Below are 22,060 nucleotides of genomic sequence, written 5' to 3'. Positions count from 1 at the left end.
AGAAAAATATTTAAGATAGAACATAAAACAACATTTTGTGTAAAGCTAGAGGAACCCTGTAGCAATGACCCTCTGTAATCGTACACAATTGCTATCAGCCAAAGAGCTGTTGGAGGAAAACACCCTCATGAGTAGGAGTCAACATGAAGGTCTCAGTCTCCTGCTTCAAGTCAAGCTGCTCTTCCTCCTGACTGGTGCAGAGTCCCTCCTGTTCCTCTTTAATCTGTGGAGGCTCTGGGTCCTCTTGGTCCAGACTAGAGCTCCTTCTCCTGATTACATCACTGGGATCAGTCCTATTCCAAATCAACTAATAGTTTTCTGTTCTCATAATAAACATGTATATGGTGTTGACAAAGAACAATGGTGGTATTGTTTTTCTGTCTGGGAATGAGGACAGCAGAAGGGCACTGCAGAGCTATTATAGCAGAATGATGCAATTCAATATGGCAATCAGGAATTTGATATGCAAGTCTTCACAGCAACAAGAGATGAAAGAAAAAAAGTCAATGGTATGGGTCTACAAATACAACAGTATGTTGAGGTGGAGCGATTTAATTGTTTACAAGGTTCACACAGTGATGCATAGTTTAACAAGAAAACAGATTGAAGGCACTATATCAATTTTCGTTCGTTAAAATCTTAATCAGCAAACTAACTATAGCTGTTAATTAAAAGGGAGTGGCTTAAAAAATACAACATTTGCCTGTAAAATGTAGTAAAGTAGAAATATTAAAAGTACAAATATACCTCAAATGTATTTACATTTTTTCAGCTCAAGATTCTGTGTGGAATTTAAATGAAATCTTAGCCATCTGAGGACAGCGTTGTACAATATTACAGTATTTGAGTTCATGCAGTTACATTCCAGCACAGCTTGTTCAACATGAGGATGCCCCACTGATCAAACCATCAGCTACGGTATTAAGTCATAAATTAACAATAAACAGTCTGTGAGCTCCAACATTAAAACAACTCTTGTATGGTATAACTTAACAGTTCTTCACTATGACTACTTTTTCTCTTCATGTCAGTGAGACACATGTGCAGCCTTGATGAACATAATATACTTAAAGCTTTAGACCTCAGCGTGAATCTGGTATTCATCACCTCACATCACTTTATCATCAGAATACATAAAAGAGGTAAGAAAAACAACTGCATTTTGCTGCCCACTTCCCTTCGAGCACTGATTCCTACTTTTCATTCACCTTTGTTCACTATTGCTCCGGCTGATTCTTTGACAGCACCGTGTTGCACACCACCTGCAATTTGTTTGTGGGCCACTTTTTAAATCCAAAACAACGATAATTGTTTCAAGTTAATGAAATTACAAACTACATGGAAATGTTTAATGAGGTAGACAGAAAACAGAAGTTGTCTAATGTCAACATTACTGACTCACCGATACAAAGAGAGGGTTTCTTTCTTCATTTTGCAAACACAAGGCTACGTGTCTGTATGTGATCTTATGAGCCTCGTCAACAGAGTAGCCTCAAATTATGTTTTCTTGCAGTTACGGCTTCTACCCAGAGAGGGCTCTCCACATGTGAACCAACAAGTCATCATTACGTCCAAAATCTTTTCCATACGTTTTGAAAGAAAATGGCTTCTCACCTGTGTGTCGTCATGTGGTTTTTCAAGTGAGAACGATATGGAAAATTCATTCTACATATTTTGCAAGAAAATGGCTTCTCACGTGTGTGTGTTCTCATGTGGACCGTCAAACTACTACTTCTTCCAAAATTCCTCGAACATGTTTTGCAAGAAAATGGCTTCTCACCTGTGTGTGTCCTTGTGTGGACCTTCAAGTTAGCATTAGATATAAAATCCTTCCCACATGTTTTGCAAGGAAATGGCTTCTCACCTGTGTGCGTTCTCATGTGGACCATCAAGATAACACTACGTCCAAAACTCGTTCCACATGTTTTGCAAGTAAATGGCTTCTCGCCTGTGTGCGTTCTCATGTGGTCCGTCAAGCTACCACTACGTCCAAAACTCTTTCCACATGTTTTGCAAGTAAATGGCTTCTCGCCTGTGTGGATTCTTGTATGAGCATTCAATTTTGATGTCACACTAAATCGTTTTCCACATAATGTGCAAGAAAGGGGCTTCTCGCGTGTGTGGGTTCTCAGGTGTGAAGACAAACCTGACCTGGACGTGAAAGTTTTTCCACATGTATCACATTGGAAAAGTGCTTTCCCGATTTGAGTATCATTGGGAATCATTAACAAGTTCTCATTGTCACAGTGACTTCTATTTTTGGGATCTATTTTCTTTGGTTCTGGCTCTGGATTTCTGGTTGATTCAGAGTCTTCATGCTCACTTCCTTTACAATCTGGGCTCTCAGCTACGAGCTGGTGGTCAGTTGTGGGTTCTGGCTCACTGTGGTCCGTTTCCTCATGAGTAGGAGTCAACATGAAGGTCTCCTTCTCCTGCTTCAGCTCAAGCTGCTCTCCCTCCGGACTGGTGCAGAGTTCCTCTTGTTCCTTTTTGGTCTGTGGAGGCGCTGGGTCCTCTTGGTCCAGACTGGAGCTCCTCTCCTGAATACAGAGCTGCTGCTCAGAGAGAACCTCCTCTTCCTCCTCCTCTTCCTTACAGACATGTTGCTCTAGGAGCTCTGGAGGGACAAAGAACAAAAGGAAATAGGTAATAATCTGATGATAAAAGTGAAAATACCAACAAGTGAAACCAGGCTTTCACCACACTGGCTATCCTGACAGTGGACGAGGACAGGATGGTAAAATTGTGTGAACCCAGGGGAGAAAACCAACATCAGTATTGGATCAACTATTTTAACTTGTTCAATCTTCTTCTCCCTCACAATGGAGAGTTGCTTAATGTGCAATAGAATATCAAGAGAAAGCACAATGTTACTTCTTATAACGTTATATTCTAAAGAAATTATTAAATAAAACAGTTGAAAGGAATATATCGTATTCCATGGACGGCAAGTGTACCGTGGAAGGTAGGTTATTTATTCTCTGCCTGCTTCACCTCATTGTACCAACCTGTTCTCATCTGCTGTCTACCATCTGCATGAATCCACGTGACTGCAGCAATAATGAAAAGGATGAGCTATATTTCACACACCTGTTCTGCGTAGCTTTATTTCAGGTTTCCAAACGATGTCCAGCAGTCTGCGCTGACGGTCGACCTCTTCCTGGTACTCGAAGATAGTTTTTTCAAAAACTCCGAATATTTCTTCCGCAGCAGCAGTCAGCCGCTCGTGGACAAACTTTCTCATGTTCTCAACTGACGACATTGTTGTTTTACCTCCGCGAAGACTACTAACGTTCCATCTTTCCCCCGCTAACTCCGTTGTTTACTTCCGCTGGGTGTCACACTGTCAATTTCCGACGTTGGATACGAGTTGTTATTTTGGTTCCGCCTTTTTTATATATTTTTTCTCTCCTCTCTACTTCAACTGATGTTTGAGTTATTTCAAAGACAATCATTTAACATAAAAAATACAACTTTAGCCGGTAGATAAAAGTAACAATGACCCTGTAAACAATTATCAGCAAGAGAGCAAATGAAGGAACACACCCTCATGAGTCGGAGTCAACATGAAGGTCTGTCTCCTGCTTCAGCTCAAGCTGCTCTCCCTCCTGGCTGGTGCAGAGTTCCTCCTGTTCCTCTTTAATCTGTGGAGGCTCTGGGTCCTTTTGGTCCAGACTGAAGCTCCTCTGCTGAATACAGAGCTGCTGCTGCTCACAGAGAACCTCCTCAAATGCCATGTGTCTCATTCTGGCCATCAATGCAGCACCCTATGGAGTCATTGGTGTGCTTGTCTACTCAGACCCTTTGGACATCAACGACGGTCTCATGTCGGACAGCAATGAGACGTATCCTCACTCCTGGTACATGCCGCCGTCTGGTGTGGAGAGAGGTTCATTTTACACTCATTATGGAGACATGCTCACACCCTACCTGGCTGCCAAAGGTAACCAGGTATTGTCTGTTTCTTCTACTACCGTTGCACTTTGAGTCCAATACAATCAAGAGAGGGACTTTTACAACAGCGTCCAAGAGCCCAACAAAGATCTAATCTGGTCATTTAAATTGAATTTTCCAATAAATACTTCAAAATTATTTTTCAGAGGAAACCTACAGAATTCCAGTCGAGGACATCACTGGGATTCCTCCTATTCCAATTCAACTAATCGGATTTGAGGATGCCTACAGGCTAATCTGGTTTGTGATGAGACACGTCTGCTTGTGGGATTAATACATTCCCAAATGGGTTTGGTTATGAATGAATTCTGGCTTGTGGTTCCATTGATCCTTTCAGTGAGCTAGGTGGAACAGCAGCTCTCGTTTCATGGCAGGGTTCAACTGTACCTAGCGTTGGCGGTCCAGGGTTCAAACCAACATCTGTTTTCAACAACAGGTTGACTTAGTTTACATGAATTTAATGGGCATTCATTTGAATATGAGCTGCACGATGGTGTAGTGGAGCTAGCACTGTCGCCTCACAGCAAGAGGCCCTTGGGTTTAATTCCGTCGGGCGGTCCTTCTGTGTGAGTTGCATGTTCTCCCCATGGCAGCGTGGGTTTCCCTCCGGGTTCTCCGGCTTCCTCCCACAGTCCAAAGACATGCAGCAGGTTAATTGATGTCTCAATATTTTCATTTTATTTCTGTTTGGACTGACAAAATATCACAGTCTGTAAGATAACATTCATCTGTTTTTTTCTGTTATTTAATGATGTTTATATGCATTAATTGAGACATCTTCATGTCTTCATCTCTTGATTCTCTTTGTCCTTTTAACATAAAATTCTGGTCTTTGTGTTGGACTCTGTACACATCCAAGAAAATCAAATTCAAAAGACTTGTTTTATATTTCCTTTTTCTTTCCTCTATCTCTGTCAGTTTAAATTCAGTTTCCTTTTAAAAAAATTTCTTATCTTTTAAATGATTGTCATCCTTTTAGAGGAAGATATTTACAAAAAGATAGACAGTTTTACAAATATCTTCTATCATAAACATAACATTATTTCTTTCCTCTTTTTGTCTAATCAGTTCTTGCTTGTGAAGGAGAATGTTGAGTGTCTATTCTCAGGCTATTGCTCCTGATTCAGTTCTCAATCTTATTAACAGCTTTGGCTGTTTCAATTCTGAACAGTCAATTTGAAGAAAAGTAAAGTGTCAGCAATAAAGAATTTTTCTTCTTTCTCTCAAACTCTACAGCTATCTTGAGCCAAATGTTATCTACAGTAACAATTCTTGATCACCAGTCTGGATTCAAGGCGGACTGACAGAGTCCTTGCTGTCTCTGGGCAGCTTCAGATAGACAGTTCTCTCCTCTGTATCCTTCTGATCAGCATTTGACAGTGAAACAGATCAGATCTCTTCTCTTCAGGACCTGTTCTCAGAGCACTACTGTTTTTCTCTTCCATTGAGTGTAACTTGGAAGGATCTGTGTACCTTGTCCTCTCACTATAGAAGGCTGTCCTGGTTCCTCTTTTCATTAACAAATTCTCTCAATGTCATTGTTGCATGGCTTCTCACAATGTGCTGATGACATACAGGTTTTCAATTTCACATGTAATATTTTATTTTACACCACTTTTACACTTCATACAGTCATATTAATGTTGTTACTTTACTGAAGGACGTGGTATTTTGTCATGATAATACTCCTGTATGTTTGCATTGATTGTTTGTTTATTGCCGAGTCTATCAACTCTCGAGGGGGGAATATGTCGTGTATTTTCATATTACTCTTAAAAGATACAGCTAGTTTATAGATCTGAGGCCTACAAGGCCTCAAGCATATTTGGAGGGAAAAGCTCTTTTGTCATCAAGCTGGCGCGACAGTTCACAGCAGGGAACGGCGCCATAGATCCATATTTGGTGGCCAACGTGCCGGAGAGGAAGGGGGGCTATGGGGATTCTTTGGGGAGCCTATAGAATCGAACATGAGACCTCCCCTCTGTCTCTTGTCTATATAAACTGTAAACACACATATCTCCGTTGAATTCCTGATACACGGACCCGTGGATTCCCAGCCGTTCGAACGAAGCGTCTGTTTTTACTTTGTACTCTAAAGAATAAACTTTGTATTCTTTGAGTGCTGGGTCCCTCGATTCTTCTTTTCCAAACAAGTCCTCATTCAAACTGCGCCGGCGGAACCCCAAGGAGAAAAGATACAACACCCTCCTGGCTGGTGCAGAGTTCCTCCTGTTCCTCTTTAATCTGTGGAGGCTCTGGGTCCTTTTGGTCCAGACTGAAGCACCTCTGCTGAATACAGAGCTGCTGCCGCTCACAGAACCTCCTCAAATGCCATGTGTCTCATTCAGGCCATCAACGCAGCACCCTATGGAGTCGTTGGTGTGCTTGTCTACTCAGACCCTTTGGACATCAACGATGGTCTCATGTCGGACAGCAATGAGACGTTATTGTTTTACCTCCGCGAAGACTACTAACGTTACATGTACCCGCTAACTCCGTTGTTTACTTCCGCTGGGTGTCACACTGTCAAGTTCCGACATTAGAAACGAGTTGTTTTTTTCTTTCCGCCTCTTCACATTTGTTTCTCCTTTCTACGTCAGCTGATATCTTCGAGTTATTTCAAAGAAAAAGATTTAAGATAGAACATAAAACAGCATTTTTTTTAATGCAAGAGGAACCCTGTAGCAATGACCCTGTGTAATCGTACACAATTGCTATCAGCCAAAGAGCTGTTGGAGGAAAACACCCTCATGAGTAGGAGTCAACATGAAGGTCTCAGTCTCCTGCTTCAAGTCAAGCTGCTCTTCCTCCTGACTGGTGCAGAGTCCCTCCTGTTCCTCTTTAATCTGTGGAGGCTCTGGGTCCTCTTGGTCCAGACTAGAGCTCCTTCTCCTGATTACATCACTGGGATCAGTCCTATTCCAAATCAACTAATAGTTTTCTGTTCTCATAATAAACATGTATATGGTGTTGACAAAGAACAATGGTGGTATTGTTTTTCTGTCTGGGAATGAGGACAGCAGAAGGGCACTGCAGAGCTATTATAGCAGAATGATGCAATTCAATATGGCAATCAGGAATTTGATATGAAAGAGAAAAGTCAATAGTATGGGTCTACAAATACAACAGTATGTTGAGGTGGAGCGATTTAATTGTTTACAAGGTTCACACAGTGATGCATAGTATAACAAGAAAACAGATTGAAGGCACTATAATCAATTTTCATTCGTACAAATCTTAATCAGCAAACTAACAATAGCTGTTAAATAAAAGTCAGTGGCTTAAAAAATACAACATTTGCCTGTAAAACGTAGTAAAGTACAAATAGTAAAAGTACAAATATACCTCAAATGTATTTACATTGGTTAAGCTCAAGATTCTATGTGTGGAATTTAAATGAAATCTTAGCCATCTGAGGACAACGTTGTACAATATTACAGTATTTGAGTTCATGCAGTTACATTCCAGCACAGCTTGTTCAACATGAGGATGCCCCACTGATCAAACCATCAGCTACGGTATTAAGTCATAAATTAACAATAAACAGTCTGTGAGCTCCAACATTAAAACAACTCTTGTATGGTATAACGTAACAGTTCTTCACTATGACTACTTTTTTTTCACATATGTCAGTGAGATAAGTCAGCTCAGCAATGTGGAGACACTCATCACTTTTACATACAAAAAAACATAATTTTTTTTTTTCCTACATTTTTCATTCCTTTCATTCACAACTGACCTAAAATCCACTCATTTGTTTTGCAGCATTCCCTGCCTGACATGAAAACAGTCTGTTGTTTAATCCCCATAATTTGTTTTCAGTTGCATATTGTTAATCTCACAACATATTTACAGAGATTTGTTCATTGCAAAATTACATGTTCTGTCAAGTTTACATCAGAGTAGACAAAATCTCTACTTTTTAAATTTCCTCATGCCAAAGTGTTTCTCATGTCAAGCAAACATTCTTCACTGTGACTACTTTTCATCTTCATGTCAGTGAGACACATGTGCAGCTTAACATAATATGAAAAGCTTTACCTCAGTGAATCTGTATTCATGTCACATCTTTATCATCAGAATACATACAAGTGAAAACAATTTCTCACACTGATTCTCTTTTTGTTCTTTCTTCACTATTGCTGGCTGATTCTTTGACAGATGTTCACACCATGCAATTTGTTTGTGGGCTTTTAAAATCCAAAACAACGATAATTGTTTCAGTTAATGAAATTCCTACATTGTTTTGTGCAGAAACAGTTGTCTAATGTCAACATTACTGACTCACCGATACAAAGATTCTTTCTTCATTTTGCAAACACAATGTGTCTGTATGATCTTATGAGCCTCGTCCAGAGTAGCCTCAAATTATGTTTTCAGTTCTGCTTCTCACCTGTGTGTGTTGTCATGTGGCTTTTCAATTTTGATGTCCCACTAAATCGTTTTCCACATAATGTGCAAGAAAGGGGCTTCTCATCTGTGTGGGTTCTCAGGTGTGTAGACAAACCTGACCTGGACGTGAACGTTTTTCCACATGTATCACATTGGAAAAGTGCTTTCCTGATTTGAGTATCATTGGGAATCTTTAACAAGTTCTCATTGTCAGAGTGACTTCTATTTTTGGGATCTATTTTCTTTGGTTCTGGCTCTGGATTTCTGGTTGATTCAGAGTCTTCATGCTCACTTCCTTTACGATCTGGGCTCTCAGCTACGAGCTGGTGGTCAGTTGTGGGTTCTGGCTCACTGTGGTCCGTTTCCTCATGAGTAGGAGTCAACATGAAGGTCTCAGTCTCCTGCTTCAGCTCAAGCTGCTCTCCCTCCGGACTGGTGCAGAGTTCCTCTTGTTCCTTTTTGGTCTGTGGAGGCGCTGGGTCCTCTTGGTCCAGACTGGAGCTCCTCTCCTGAATACAGAGCTGCTGCTCAGAGAGAACCTCTTCTTCCTTCTCATCCTTACAGACATGTTGCTCTGGGAGCTCTGGAGGGAAAGAGAACAAAAGGAAATAGGTAATAACAGAGCTGCCAACTTTTCAAAAAACCTTGGAGTGAGATTTTGTCGGGGGTGACCAAAATGTTGCCGCGCACGCAGCCACACACATTGGTGGCTCAAATATCAGGAAATTAGAATTAATGTGGCGTTGTACCCATGTTGTACCCTGCATTCTGGCCTGGAAAAGGTCTTTTACGAGGCATCTTTGCTACCTTAAAGAATTAAAATGTTTTTTAATAACTCTACTCTCATTTACAAAAACATGCCTAATTCTATTGCACAAATGTCCTGTCTTTATGTTAAATTCTTTAGAATACATCTTACTTGTTCAAAGTGCTGTTTGGAACATTTTTGAGAGGGTCCTTTTCCTAGGCCTGCAAATAAAAATATAAATGCTATGTGGGCAGCCTTAACAAACAATGCTCTGATGTTTTGAGCATGTGTTAAAGAATATATATTATAGTTTAGCATAGCTTAGTATTGTTTGCATATAGATTATGTGTAAGATGGAAAACACTGAATGGAAGTTAAAACCTCCAGCGGAGCACTCTGGTGTCTGAGCTGATCTAAAGAAAGATAACAGTGACACCTAAGGAATGTTGATGTAAACCCCCCTTCTGCACTGCACTCATCAAAGAAGATGACTAGAGAAAGAGCTCATTGTATTCATTGTAGAGAAAGAGCAATCACAGTCCTTACCTCATCGGGAGGATAGATAACAAGGGTCCAGATGGGGCCATTTATTCTCCTTCTTAGACACTTTAAACCCTCACTGTCTCTCCTCACTGACCCCCCCCCTTCACCGATCCCCCTCACACACACACACTCACACGTGGGAAGAAGCCCCCCCCCGGTGTGTGGGCGACCTTCGGAGACGATCTAGGCCTCATCCCTGGAGAGGAAAGGGCCGAAGGAAGTCTTCTTACAAGAGAGGGCCTATTAAATCAACTATCTCCTCTTCCCCCACCTTTTCACAACATGTGCACTCATTGGCAGACGGGAAGAACCAATGAAGGAGCGGCAGAGACGGGGAGCTGGCAACAAGAACCAATGAGAAGACACCGCCCCCTTATCTCCTGACGAATCAGAACTGTTCCTTTCGGCTATTTAAAATGGCCGCGCACTCTAAGTCGTGGTCTTTTTCTCCAGGGCTGGGGCCACTGGTCAGAGCTCTGGAGAAGGGTCCATGCATGATGTCTACTTGTATCCTGATTTCTGAATAAAACGCTTATAGATGTAACGTAGAAGTCTACCGCTCTTTCTTCCAGTGAGTGTCGTCTAGGTGGTGTGCCGATTTCCAACTCTAACAAATGGTAGCAGAGGATGGTTGTGAAATCCGGTCCAGAAGACCTGAGGAGGACAGCACGAGAGACCCCCAGACGGACCACTTGCTTTCAAGGCCCACTCCAAGAAACTGATCGAACGCCGGTGTCAACAAAAGGTAAAGACTGAACCCGTTTATTTCAAATCAGTCAGATTGAATACTCTAAATTTGATCAGGAGTATTGGAAGTGAGTATTGAAACTGCAAACATTTTTTGACTTGATTTAAAATTAAAATAAAGCGTAAAAAGGGAAATCACGATACAGTTTGACAGAAAGACCTCAGGGAGGCATAGAAAGACTTCATAGGAAGCCGGTCAGGGGCCGAAGACGGGTCAGGGGCCCGCACGTAGAAAGACTTCATAGGAAGCGGTCAGGGGCGAAAGCGGGTCAGGGGCCCGCCGAGAAAGACTTCATAGGAAGCGGTCAGGGGCGAACGGTCAGGGGCCCGCACGTAGAAAAACTACATAGGAAGCCGGTCAGGGGCGAAGACGGGTCAGGGGCCCGCACGAAAGACTTCAGGAAGCGGTCAGGGGCGAAGACGGTCAGGGGCCCGCACGTGAAGACTCTACAGAGAGCCGGTCAGGGGCCGAAGTCGGGTCAGGGGCCCGCATCAGAACACATGTGTATGCATAAAACTGTGAATGAATGTTGAATACCGGTGGTGAATAAATGTTGTCAAGGTGAATAAATGTTGTCAAAGTGGAATCAACAAAGCAGAGTCGAAACCTCACGGTGTCAACGCAAGCTCTAGTCTGTTGAATTGCACGAGTGATAAATAAGGATTTATTGTTTTGAAAGGCACGCTGCCAAGTAAAGAACACATTGTATGGCGATTATGTACTACGTTTAAAAGCAGTTACGAGTTTGAGATTGAGGAAGATACTGAGAAACAAAGAGGTAACTCCGCTTAAACAAGAGCAGAAATACAAGAACAAGAAGGAGGGGGGACAAGCAGACGAGCTGCTGCGCGCCTCCGCGGAACGCACGCGCCTTCACAGACAGAGCAGCCCCTCCCCTACCCACTTAGCTGCGCGCGCAGCTCCTGCAGACTCCCTGAGAGAGCAGAGTGAGAGCGGAGCCAAGCCAGAACAGTGACTGAAGAATTCTTTTTGAAGATAACTATTAATTGATAGAGTGTGTGACCATCATCTTTCTGTCTGAAACATAGTTTTTAATAAGTACGTATTTTTTATAATATTAACAGAAAACGGACATTTGAAGTTCAGATAAAATATAAAAGAACACAACAACAACAATTAGCCCCCTTCCTCCCGTTTACCCTCCCCAACCCACACGGTCCCCAAAGATGAATCCCCAGCCGTTGAATAACGGGGGGTACGGACAGACTGACGACACACGACACCATAACGACTCCAACTATGTACCTGGTAGAGGAGACAGGACAATAGGCCCATACTATTGCTACAACTGTGATGAGCCAGGGCACTTTGCCAAGAACTGTAAGAGGCCAAGAGGTAACTATTATGGAAGAGGTGGCAGAGGAAGAGGAGGAAGAGGAAGATACAGAGGAGGAAGTTATGGAGGACCTGGAGGGTACAATGGACCCCAGGGAGCCCCTGTTCAACAACAACAGCCCCCCTTCCTGCAGCAGCCACCACAGCAACAGACCCTCAAGCCCCCCTCCTCAGCAGACAGCACAACCACAATACATCATAGTCTGTATCCAGCCCCTCCTCCAAATCCATAAGCACTGATCTATCAACAGCCACAGCAAGCCACGTTTGCACCGCTTCAAGCTTAGTTCCCTCAAACCTTACGTCCCGCAACAGGTGGGTCAGCAGCCAATAAATGGGGCCCACAACAGAGAGATAATATGCATAAAAGAAGCCTGTTCAGGAGTAAGAGGAGTAACAACTGGGGCAACGGAGGCTTTAGACGAGTATTCATAAATTTGTAATTATAGTCAGGCTGGACATTGGGCTAATTTTTGTCCTGATCCACCACAGGGTTAAGCAGTCTCAGTCAGGACCACTTCAGTACTCTCATAATGTCTAAACCCCGCCATAACAAGCACCCAACACATAGCCACAGCCACAAGGCAACAGTGATCCACGGCACCAGGCCCGGACCAGAGACACAGAATTAGGCGTGCCCAGATCCAACAGCTGACAGCGAACTGTACTCACTGAACAGAAATGTGCCACACCCACTAGTCACCCAATGATTCAACTGGAGACTAAAGAGACACTGAACAGGAAGCAAAGCGTCCGGTGGGACAGAGTAGATGATGATGATGACATCACACCTCTGCATGACAACAGCCAGCAGTGGAGACTTTGGTTCAAAGTCCTGCATCCCTACTCGCCACCAGGGGACCAAAGACATTGTGCCCTTAACTACACCTTGATACAAGATGAGATCTGAGATCCTGAGGGACTGCCTGCAACACGAGATTGAGGTTCATGAAGACCCAACTGTGGAGGCTTGGAGATCTATGCACTGAACAAGGAGTAGCAGCGGCCGATGAATGAACACCAGAGTTGCAGATTGAATGCAGTCGTTGACACCGCAGCTCCACATCACAGTGTTTGTCCAGAGTGGAGGCACAGAGAAGAACAATGGTGAAAGCAGAGGCTGATGCTACGGACTGGGTGCACAAACAAAATGAACACTTGCATTACTCCACATTTGAGAACATGTAAAGAACTGCACACACATCGGAGGTCCAGTTAATATTAGAGACACATGCTTAGATACACACATAGTAGAGAACACTGATCATGGGGATACTGACAACATGCTTAAACTTATTTCCAGACATTTTTAGGACTGAAGGGTGAACTGATGTGTGACTGATTCCGATAGCTCCCATAGAGATAGAGTTAAAACTACGTACGATTCCAATTTAATCATCACCAGCATCCCTTAAGGATGGAACAGACTAGATATACTTTTAAATCACAGAATGGTTGTTATAGGAAGGTGTACTGGAGAGGACGAGGGCGCCCTGGAATACATTAATTAATTAAATTTCGTAAAACTTGGAAAATGGGCCTTGATTTGGGGCCAATAAATAAATGTGTAACCCGTTCTTTACTAATTAGGCCGACTTATTATGACATTCCTTACCCAAGCACAATGATGACACTGTGAGTTCAGACAAGACATGGTTCTCCTGCATTGATTTGACAGACGCAAGCATTTTTTATTTTATTTCTCTCCTTTCTTCTAGAAGTTGACTGTTTTGATTGATTGACAGTTTTAGAGAATAGTGGTGGGTTTACTATTGATTTCTGATAAACAATAGTGGTTATTATTACAGTAATGCCGTTAGGCGTACGAGTAATTGATTTCTCATCACCATTTCAAAAACTGAGGTTTTTTGTTGTTGTTGTTGTCGGTTTCAAAGGATAGTTTTGGGTTTACTGTTTTTTGGAAAAATAGTGGTTATTATTACAGTCGTCCGTTGGACGTCTGATGTCGATTTCTCATGAGCTGTTAAGAAACTGACACCTATTTATGCGACGTGCTAAAGTTTTATTTTATTTCTCTCTTTTCTTCTAGAGGTTGACTGTTTATTAAGATTATTATTATTGAAAAGGACGGATTTAGGAATTCCATCCTATTTCAAAAGAGGGATAGAAGCACACAACAATCTATGTTGAGGACAGACTATTAAGAGGAGGGCCAGACAAGTACAGACTAATAGATCAGATATCAGTAGGTTTAGAATCAGGGACCCCAGAGAATCATAAAAAATAATTTTTTGAAATCATAAATATGCTTGATAAATGAAAAGATGTAATCTTATTTATGTTCCTTCCATAAGTTGTGGTGATAGTAGATGGGGTTCAACGTCGACTGATTCGAAGAAGAGCCGCCACTCCTGTACACATAACTTGCGAGTGTTTGATCACACCCCATATAGTGCACACATGCACACACTCAAGGTACAGAGTTACAAGACGCATCAGGTCCGACAACGGAACACATTTTAACAACAAACTGCTGGGGAAAGTTGATATGCACTGGGCATAACCTACAAGTTTGGGTCTATATATCACCCTCAGTCTCAAGGATTGGTCGAGAGAGCCAATCAAATAATTAAGAGGATAATGTGCGAAGGCGCTTCCACAGGTACTGATGACCATGAGAGCAGTACCAGGGGGGAAGACGTCACCAAGTGAGTTGTTAACAGGAAGAAGTATGCCAGAGCCACCCAGAGATGGAGGTCATATGCCACCTCTGGATGTCTGTAAAATTGAAATGTCAGAATACATAAAAGTTCTAATTTCTCTCTCACCAAAAGCTCTCTCAAACCAGGTTGTTCGAGCCCAGACGATCGATCAGGAGGCAGCAGAGCCAATCAAAGTAAAAGTAGGTGACTGGGTCAGGGTCAGGGTTCACAAGAGGAAGTGGACTGAGCCTAGGTGGACTGGTCTGTACGAAGTGAAGGAGGTTACTTCACACATGGTCCAGGTCAAGGGTAAGGCAGAGGCACCTTGACACCACCTGACACATTGTGCCCCAGCCACCTGTCCAACAGGGACATTGACAGAAACACAATCAGATCGAAAAATGTTGAGGACCAGAGGTCGTTCCGTAGGTGTTTCGGGGAGCCTGATAGCCCAGCTAGAAGGTCCCCCCACAAACCACTATAGGAATAGTTGTGAATGAGACAAACTGTTCTAATAGTCATGGGACTAACCCTTGCCACTATCGTAGGATTATTCATTTGAGGTTTAGAGAAGAACCTGCCAAAAAAGACAAAATAGAAAAGATTAGGGAGAACATTGTTATTAATGTATGTTGCATGAGAGCGACTGTATGTTAATATTATAGATTGAAGCCAGTTGAATTGCATGAAGGAAATGAAAGGTTGCAAAGAAAGGTTGGAAAGAAAGGAGACAGAAAGGAGACAAGAACTAGACAGAAAAGAGAGAGAAATCGCAAGAAAAGAAGACTCTTATTGTGAAAATACTTGGTTAAGCGACTTAACCGGAAGTGACATTTTGACCGTGGGTTAGTGACATTTGACCCCTCCATTGTTCTAGCGGAACTTTGAACTCATCACTAGGTGTTAAAGGCTGGACTCACCTTTGAGTGAGGATTGGCTGATTTTGAGTCTAAGACTCTGGGGATTAGAGATGGCAGTCTCATCAACAGATATCTCGATGCTGGAAGGCTGAGGAAGCAGAGGAGCCAATGAAGAAGCATCCCTGAATGAGAAACTTCTAACAGAAAGAAGAGGTTTCAAACAGGATGTCCCCAACCACCACCAGAGGTTTGCAGGTGCTGAATGCTGAGACAACAAACGTGACGATGACCAGTGATGGCTATGTTGAGTTCTCTCCACCTTCATGTTTATGAATCAAATGGAATTTGCTTCAGAAATAAAGAGGGAGGGAGTAGAACTGAGATGCTGATATGCTGTTAAAAGGAGATCGCTAATGTACTGCAGCGGAAATTAGACTACATTGAAAAGGCTTAAACAAGACACTTGGCATTTCAAAAGAAACACACTCACCTACGCACACACACTTATACTCAATCACTCAGCCAATTGAAGCAGCTACCAAGAGTCGTCCTGGAACCATGAAGAAGCAACAGTCATGAAGAGACACCATAACTTACAGACCACAGTCGCCAGAGGCAATAAAGTAGCTGACCTCTCAGAGGGGAGAGCAGCAGGTTAGGTCAAACAGATGACAGCCGCTGCCATACCGGGACTCCCGGAACTTGCATTTGAGGACATCAAGCTCATGCAGACAGAAGATCCAAAGACAGTGGTGAATTGTCCAAAGAAGAAACTGATACCGAGATGTGGCGTTCGAGGAGTGATCAGGTCTGACTGGCACACAGCTTTGCAACCAAACACTTACCACATTTAGAAACAAGCACCTACAAGAAGTTGAGAAATATTTCTAGAGAGCACATTCACACGGAGCAGTCTATTGCCCAATCACAGGTGATAGTCGCGAGAGCTAATCAACAATTGAAGCAATTGAGACAATGATGGCTAAATTATCCTCAAAGGAGGGAGAACATTTCTCTCCCATGAGTTATTGACATGAAGACCCATGCGGGGTCAACAGAGAGTTAGGAGACAGTCCTAGACTTGACAAATTTCAGAGAATATTCTGGAAAAAATATATATATAACTGACCAGATCTAAGTTTTTCTCCAAGTAGGTTGCTGAAGCCCACTAGGAGCCAGCTGATGAGTCATCAGTGGAACCAGGTGACTGGGTAAGACTCGAGGTTCACATGGGAAGTGGACTGAGCCCAGGTGGACAGGGTGTTTTGAAGTCATAGGACTTCACAGCGCCCTCCAGGTGAGAGGCTTCACCAAGAGGAGCACCGAATAACACATTGTACATTTGCAGATCAGCCGTCAAGAATCACAACCAGCCGCTGAATAGTTGCCTCATCAGGGTAATTCTGACTAACAGATGTGAGGTCACTTCCACACATTTCTGCCTGAGACATTAGAGCGAGAGTTAGGACTGCAACATAGGAAGATGTGTGCAGACAACATTGACTCTCACTGCTCACCGCTCCTGTCAGTAATGGCACCTCGATGTGCAAAGGTTTTGTTTTTCCCCATAAGCTGTTTTAGGGTTCGAGCACGAGAGAGGAGGGTGCTGGACGAATACCTGCCTGCTATCAGATCCTAGTAGGATTTGAATATTTCTATGCCCTAGTCAAGGGCCACAGATAGGATCAATTGCATTTATCATAACCAGTAAAGATAAATAAAGTTAGATTGGATTGGATAAGTAATTAAGACTCTGTTGGACGACGGATGGCCATTTAATAGATGATTCCTCCCACACGGGGTGAGAAGCTGTTCCTCCGACTCAGTTAAAGATTGCGAATTCAAGCCTAGAAAGTATTAGATACTTATTAAATATAGAAATTAAAATACAATTTTTCATAGTCAAGTGTCACATTCTGTATAGATCCGGCCTAGTGGCTGTTGTGTTGTGTTTTCTCATTCTCTTCAACAGCTACACCTGACGCTCCAGCATCGACCTCCATCGTGTGCTGACTGCCTGCTGTGAGGACCTGCCATGAGGAGCTGCCCACAGGAGCATCGGACACCATCATCACCCGGCTGAGAGACTGAGGAGCCAATGAAGAGCACGCTCTACCACCCACGATGCTGCCCATGAGAGTCATTTCGTATCCAGGGCCCATGCGACACCAGTGGAAGAAGAACAACAAGCCTGACCAGGATGATCCAGACGAAATCAAGTTCAAGACCACCGGATAAAGACCCCATCGACAGCAGAGGAGCAGAGGACCAGAGGAGCAGAGGACCAGAGGACCAGAAGGACTTCCAGGACCCAGACCAGGATAAAGCAGATGAGTTGCAGCGGGGACCGGATCGTCAACTGGTTATCAGGATGCCAACCTGCTACTCACCAGCCGCTAGGATGCAAGACCCCCCCCTGCCTGACCACTCTCAATTTCACCTCTTTCCTTCGACACCTGCACACTACAGATTTAACGCACACAGACCTACTGACTTCCCTAGGATGGAAGATCTAAGAGGGTGGATCGGAGTACCACATGACAGAAACCACGCCCCTATTCCCATCCCTAACAGAGAGACACTCTCCCCGAGAAATAGGTATTTTACAGGTCTTATGGGACCTTAATCTAGGCAACGAAAGATTATATTTCAGGAGACTTATTCACATCAAATGGCAGAGCTAAGACAGGACGAGGAGACCAGGACACATAGCCACTTAGGGAGGCCAGGCCATGACAAGATCTGGCATCAAGAGGGAAATAAATATTCCCAGAGGAAGGGTTCACATCCAGCGGATGTGAAAAGAGGGATTGTTAAAGAATATATATTATAGTTTAGCATAGCTTAGTATTGTTTGCATATAGATTATGTGTAAGATGGAAAACACTGAATGGAAGTTAAAACCTCCAGCGGAGCACTCTGGTGTCTGAGCTGATCTAAAGAAAGATAACAGTGACACCTAAGGAATGTTGATGTAAACCCCCCTTCTGCACTGCACTCATCAAAGAAGATGACTAGAGAAAGAGCTCATTGTATTCATTGTAGAGAAAGAGCAATCACAGTCCTTACCTCATCGGGAGGATAGATAACAAGGGTCCAGATGGGGCCATTTATTCTCCTTCTTAGACACTTTAAACCCTCACTGTCTCTCCTCACTGACCCCCCCCCTTCACCGATCCCCCTCACACACACACACTCACACGTGGGAAGAAGCCCCCCCCCGGTGTGTGGACGACCTTCGGAGAAGATCCAGGCCTCATCCCTGAAGAGATAAGGCCCGAAGGAAGTCTTCTTACAAGAGAGGGTCTATTAAATCAACTATCTCCTCTTCCCCCCACCTTTTCACAACATGTGAACTCATTGGCAGACGAGAAGAACCAATGAAGGAGCGGCAGAGGCGGGAGCTGGCAACAAGAACCAATGAGAAGACACCGCCCCCTTATCTCCTGACGAATCAGAACTGTTCCTTTCGGCTATTTAAAATGGCCGCGCACTCTAAGTCGTGGTCTTTTTCTCCAGGGCTGGGGCCACTGGTCAGAGCTCTGGAGAAGGGTCCATGCATGATGTCTACTTGTATCCTGATTTCTGAATAAAACGCTTATAGATGTAACGTAGAAGTCTACCGCTCTTTCTTCCAGTGAGTGTCGTCTAGGTGGTGTGCCGATTTCCAACTCTAACACATGCAGTATACCAAGAGGTTAACACGGTGCTCTCCTGCTGCTTGTTATGACAGCTGAGTTTACATCACCACACAAAATCACACGCACAAACACAACGAATTATTTCAAGATTTAAAGTTTAAGAGAGTGAGTATTTAATTGAACCACATGTCATTAACAGGGCTCTTAAGTTTTGAAAACAGGCAAGAGTGACATATCTATCCAGGATGCTTTATTTTCATTGTTTGCTGGATTAAATCTTATCCAGATATGTTTTTTTCTGATTGGCTATTGTGTAGCCCATTTCTTTTTTTTGATTGGCTGATAAGTGGCTCCTCACAGCAGAACTCCAGGGGAGCGCTTGATTCCTCCACGGTGAGGGCAGCGCGGCCAGCTCATGTTTTGCGTGCTGCGGCCAGTGTTGGGAGTAACGCGTTACAAAGTAACGCGTTACTGTAATTCCACTACTTTTAGCGGTAACGAGCGTGTAACGAAGTATTTTTTAAATCAACTAACGCAGTTACAGTTACTGAAATTTAAATGAGTTTGTTACTCGCGTTACTCTCTTTTGTGAAAAATGAACACTTGCAGACAAGAAGACAAGCTAGGCCGACTTTAGCTGCTTCTGATCTGACATCGCAGGATCTTGGTGGCGCAGTGATATTGTAACGTCTCAGACGTTATGGCACTGATGACACGGAGACGGGACGACGTTATTATTCCTCCCTTTATTGGGCATTCACCAACACAGACAGCGTGCTCCTCTCAGCTCAGCAGCTCGAACGTCATCAACAACAACGGTTCCCGTCAACCACCCGTAACTTCCGTTTTCCGACAGGTTAACCCCGCCTCCCCTCTACTCCGCCAATCACAGGCACGCCTCCCCTCTCCTCCGCCAATCACAGGCACGCCCCCTCGACCAGCACGCACGGTGCCACACTGTGATTGACAGCCACTTCCAGTGTTGCCAGGTCCGCGGTTTTTGCCGCTGGTTGAATTTTGTGTCCGCTGGTTCGGTAGACCTATTTTGCATGCAAATTACATGAATATCTTTAAATAAAATCCATATTTTAAATGAAATAATTTATTTATACCCAAATCCTATCAAACTGACTCCAGATCAGCACCGCCTCACTAGCACCCCCCCTCAATTATATGCAGCACCTCAAGGCACCTTTGTTTTCTCTTTTAATTAGTGTTAATACTGTAGGCCAATCACTTTTATTTCATTGGGCCTAATGTGGTAAAAAAAAAAACACTGTTAAATCACTGAGACAGTTATTTTGTATTAAGTTAACTAAAAAAGGGACTTTTGTACTCCTGCTTGATTTGAAGGCCTGTTGCCCTGTTGATTGCAATAAATAGGTCTACAACATATGTTTATTGTGTTTGACTGTTCAGTACTGTTCATGACATTAAAAAAGCAGACATAAAAGTAACTTAAAAGTTACTTTCCCGAGTAACTAATTACTTTTGATATACAGTAACTAGTAAAGTAATTCAATTACTTTTAAAAGAAGTAACTAGTAACTATAACTAATTACTAATTTTCAGTAACTTGCCCAACACTGGCTGCGGCACATTAAAACATTAAATAGCCGAGTTTTTTCAGCGTGAGAAATACGTTGTGTGACGGGAGTGCGTGACGTAAGACCGAAATGCGTGACTGTCACGCTGAATGCGTGACACTTGAGAGCCCTGCATTAACACACCGTAGTTTCTGCTCGTTGTGTCTGTTTGAAAATCTTCTTCTGTTGCTAACTTCGGGACTCTTTGGGGTAAATAGGATGTCTATGCAGCGAATAGGTTTATAGATGCGCTCCTTAGCGCCATCTATCGTCGCGGAGTTTGAAAAGGAACCAACGCTCCTCGGCCCAAAATCAGAATTTCTTTTGCCGTGAGAAATTGGTTGTGTGGCGTGAGAGCGTGTGAAAACATGCAAAAGCGTGTGTCACACGGCGAAACCGTTAGAGTTGGTAGCTCTGGTAATAATCTTTTGATAAAAATGAAAATACCAACAAGTGAAACCAAGCTTTCACCACACCGGCTATCGCTATCCTGACAGTGGACGAGGACAGGATGGTAAAATTGTGTGAACCCAGGGCAGAAAACCAACATCAGTATTGGATCAAATATTTTAACTTGTTCAATCTTCTTCGCCCTCACAATGGAGAGTTGCTTAATGTGCAATAGAATATCCAGAGAAAGCGCAATGTTACTTCTTATAATGTTATATTCTAAATAAATAATTAAATAAAACAGTTGAAAGGAATATATCCTATTCCATGGACGGCAAGTGTACCGTGGAAGGTAGGTTATTTATTCTCTGCCTGCTTCACCTCATTGTACCAACCTGTTCTCATTTGATGTCGACCATCTGCATGAATCCACGTGACTGCAGTATTAATTAAAAGGATGAGCTATATTTCACACACCTGTTCTGTGTAGCTTTATTTCAGGTTTCCAAACGATGTCCAGCAGTCTGCGCTGACGGTCGACCTCTTCCTGGTACTCGAAGATAGTTTTTTCAAAAACTCTGAATATTTCTTCCGCAGCAGCAGTCAGCCGCTCGTGGACAAACTTTCTCATGTTCTCAACTGACGACATTGTTGTTTTACCTCGGCGAAGACTACTAACGTTCCATCTTTCCCCCGCTAACTCCGTTGTTTACTTCCGCTGGGTGTCACACTGTCAAGTTCCGACGTTGGATAAGTTGTTTTTTTGGTTCCGCCTTTTTTATAAATATTTTTCTCTCCTCTCTACGTCAACTGATGTTTGAGTTATTTCAAAGACAATCATTTAACATACAAAATACAACTTTAGCCGGTAGATAAAAGTAACAATGACCCTGTAAACAATTATCATACCATCATAAAGACATGCACCGCAGCCTCACCCCGGTCATATGGATGTGAATGAATGATGGTGGTGGTCGGAGGGGCCGTAGGCGCTGAATGGCAGCCACGCTTCCGGCAGTCTGCCCCAGGGCAGCTGTGGCTACTGATGTAGCTTACCACCACCGGTATGACTGTGTGTGTGTATGACTACTGGACTCTGTAAAGCGACTTCGGGTGCCTTGAGAAGCGCTATATAAAATAAATGATTATTATTATTATTATCAGCAAGAGAACAATTGA

At 43.1% G+C, this 22,060-nt stretch overlaps 2 protein-coding genes across 2 annotated transcripts; both read right to left on the bottom strand.

Annotated features, from left to right (window-relative positions):
- Positions 1-536: 536 nt before the first annotated feature.
- Positions 537-3,558, bottom strand: LOC130197439 (zinc finger protein OZF-like). The gene is made up of 2 exons (XM_056420144.1): positions 3,091-3,558; positions 537-2,617 (listed from the first exon to the last, which is right to left on the bottom strand). The coding sequence occupies exons 1-2, from the start codon at positions 3,260-3,262 to the stop codon at positions 1,611-1,613; spliced, it is 1,179 nt and encodes a 392-aa protein (XP_056276119.1). The 5' UTR covers positions 3,263-3,558; the 3' UTR covers positions 537-1,610.
- Positions 3,559-8,330: 4,772 nt separating this feature from the next.
- On the bottom strand, positions 8,331-21,630 carry LOC130197451 (oocyte zinc finger protein XlCOF8.4-like). The gene is made up of 2 exons (XM_056420173.1): positions 21,359-21,630; positions 8,331-8,929 (listed from the first exon to the last, which is right to left on the bottom strand). Exons 1-2 carry the CDS (start codon positions 21,528-21,530, stop codon positions 8,331-8,333), a joined length of 771 nt encoding a protein of 256 aa, XP_056276148.1. The 5' UTR covers positions 21,531-21,630.
- Between the last annotated feature and the right edge of the window lie 430 nt (positions 21,631-22,060).

This window comes from Pseudoliparis swirei, chromosome 7 (assembly GCF_029220125.1).
Source record: "Pseudoliparis swirei isolate HS2019 ecotype Mariana Trench chromosome 7, NWPU_hadal_v1, whole genome shotgun sequence".
NCBI lineage: Eukaryota > Metazoa > Chordata > Actinopteri > Perciformes > Liparidae > Pseudoliparis > Pseudoliparis swirei.
The sequence above is the reverse complement of the archived record's forward strand: the minus strand, read 5'-3'. Positions and strand labels throughout refer to the sequence as shown.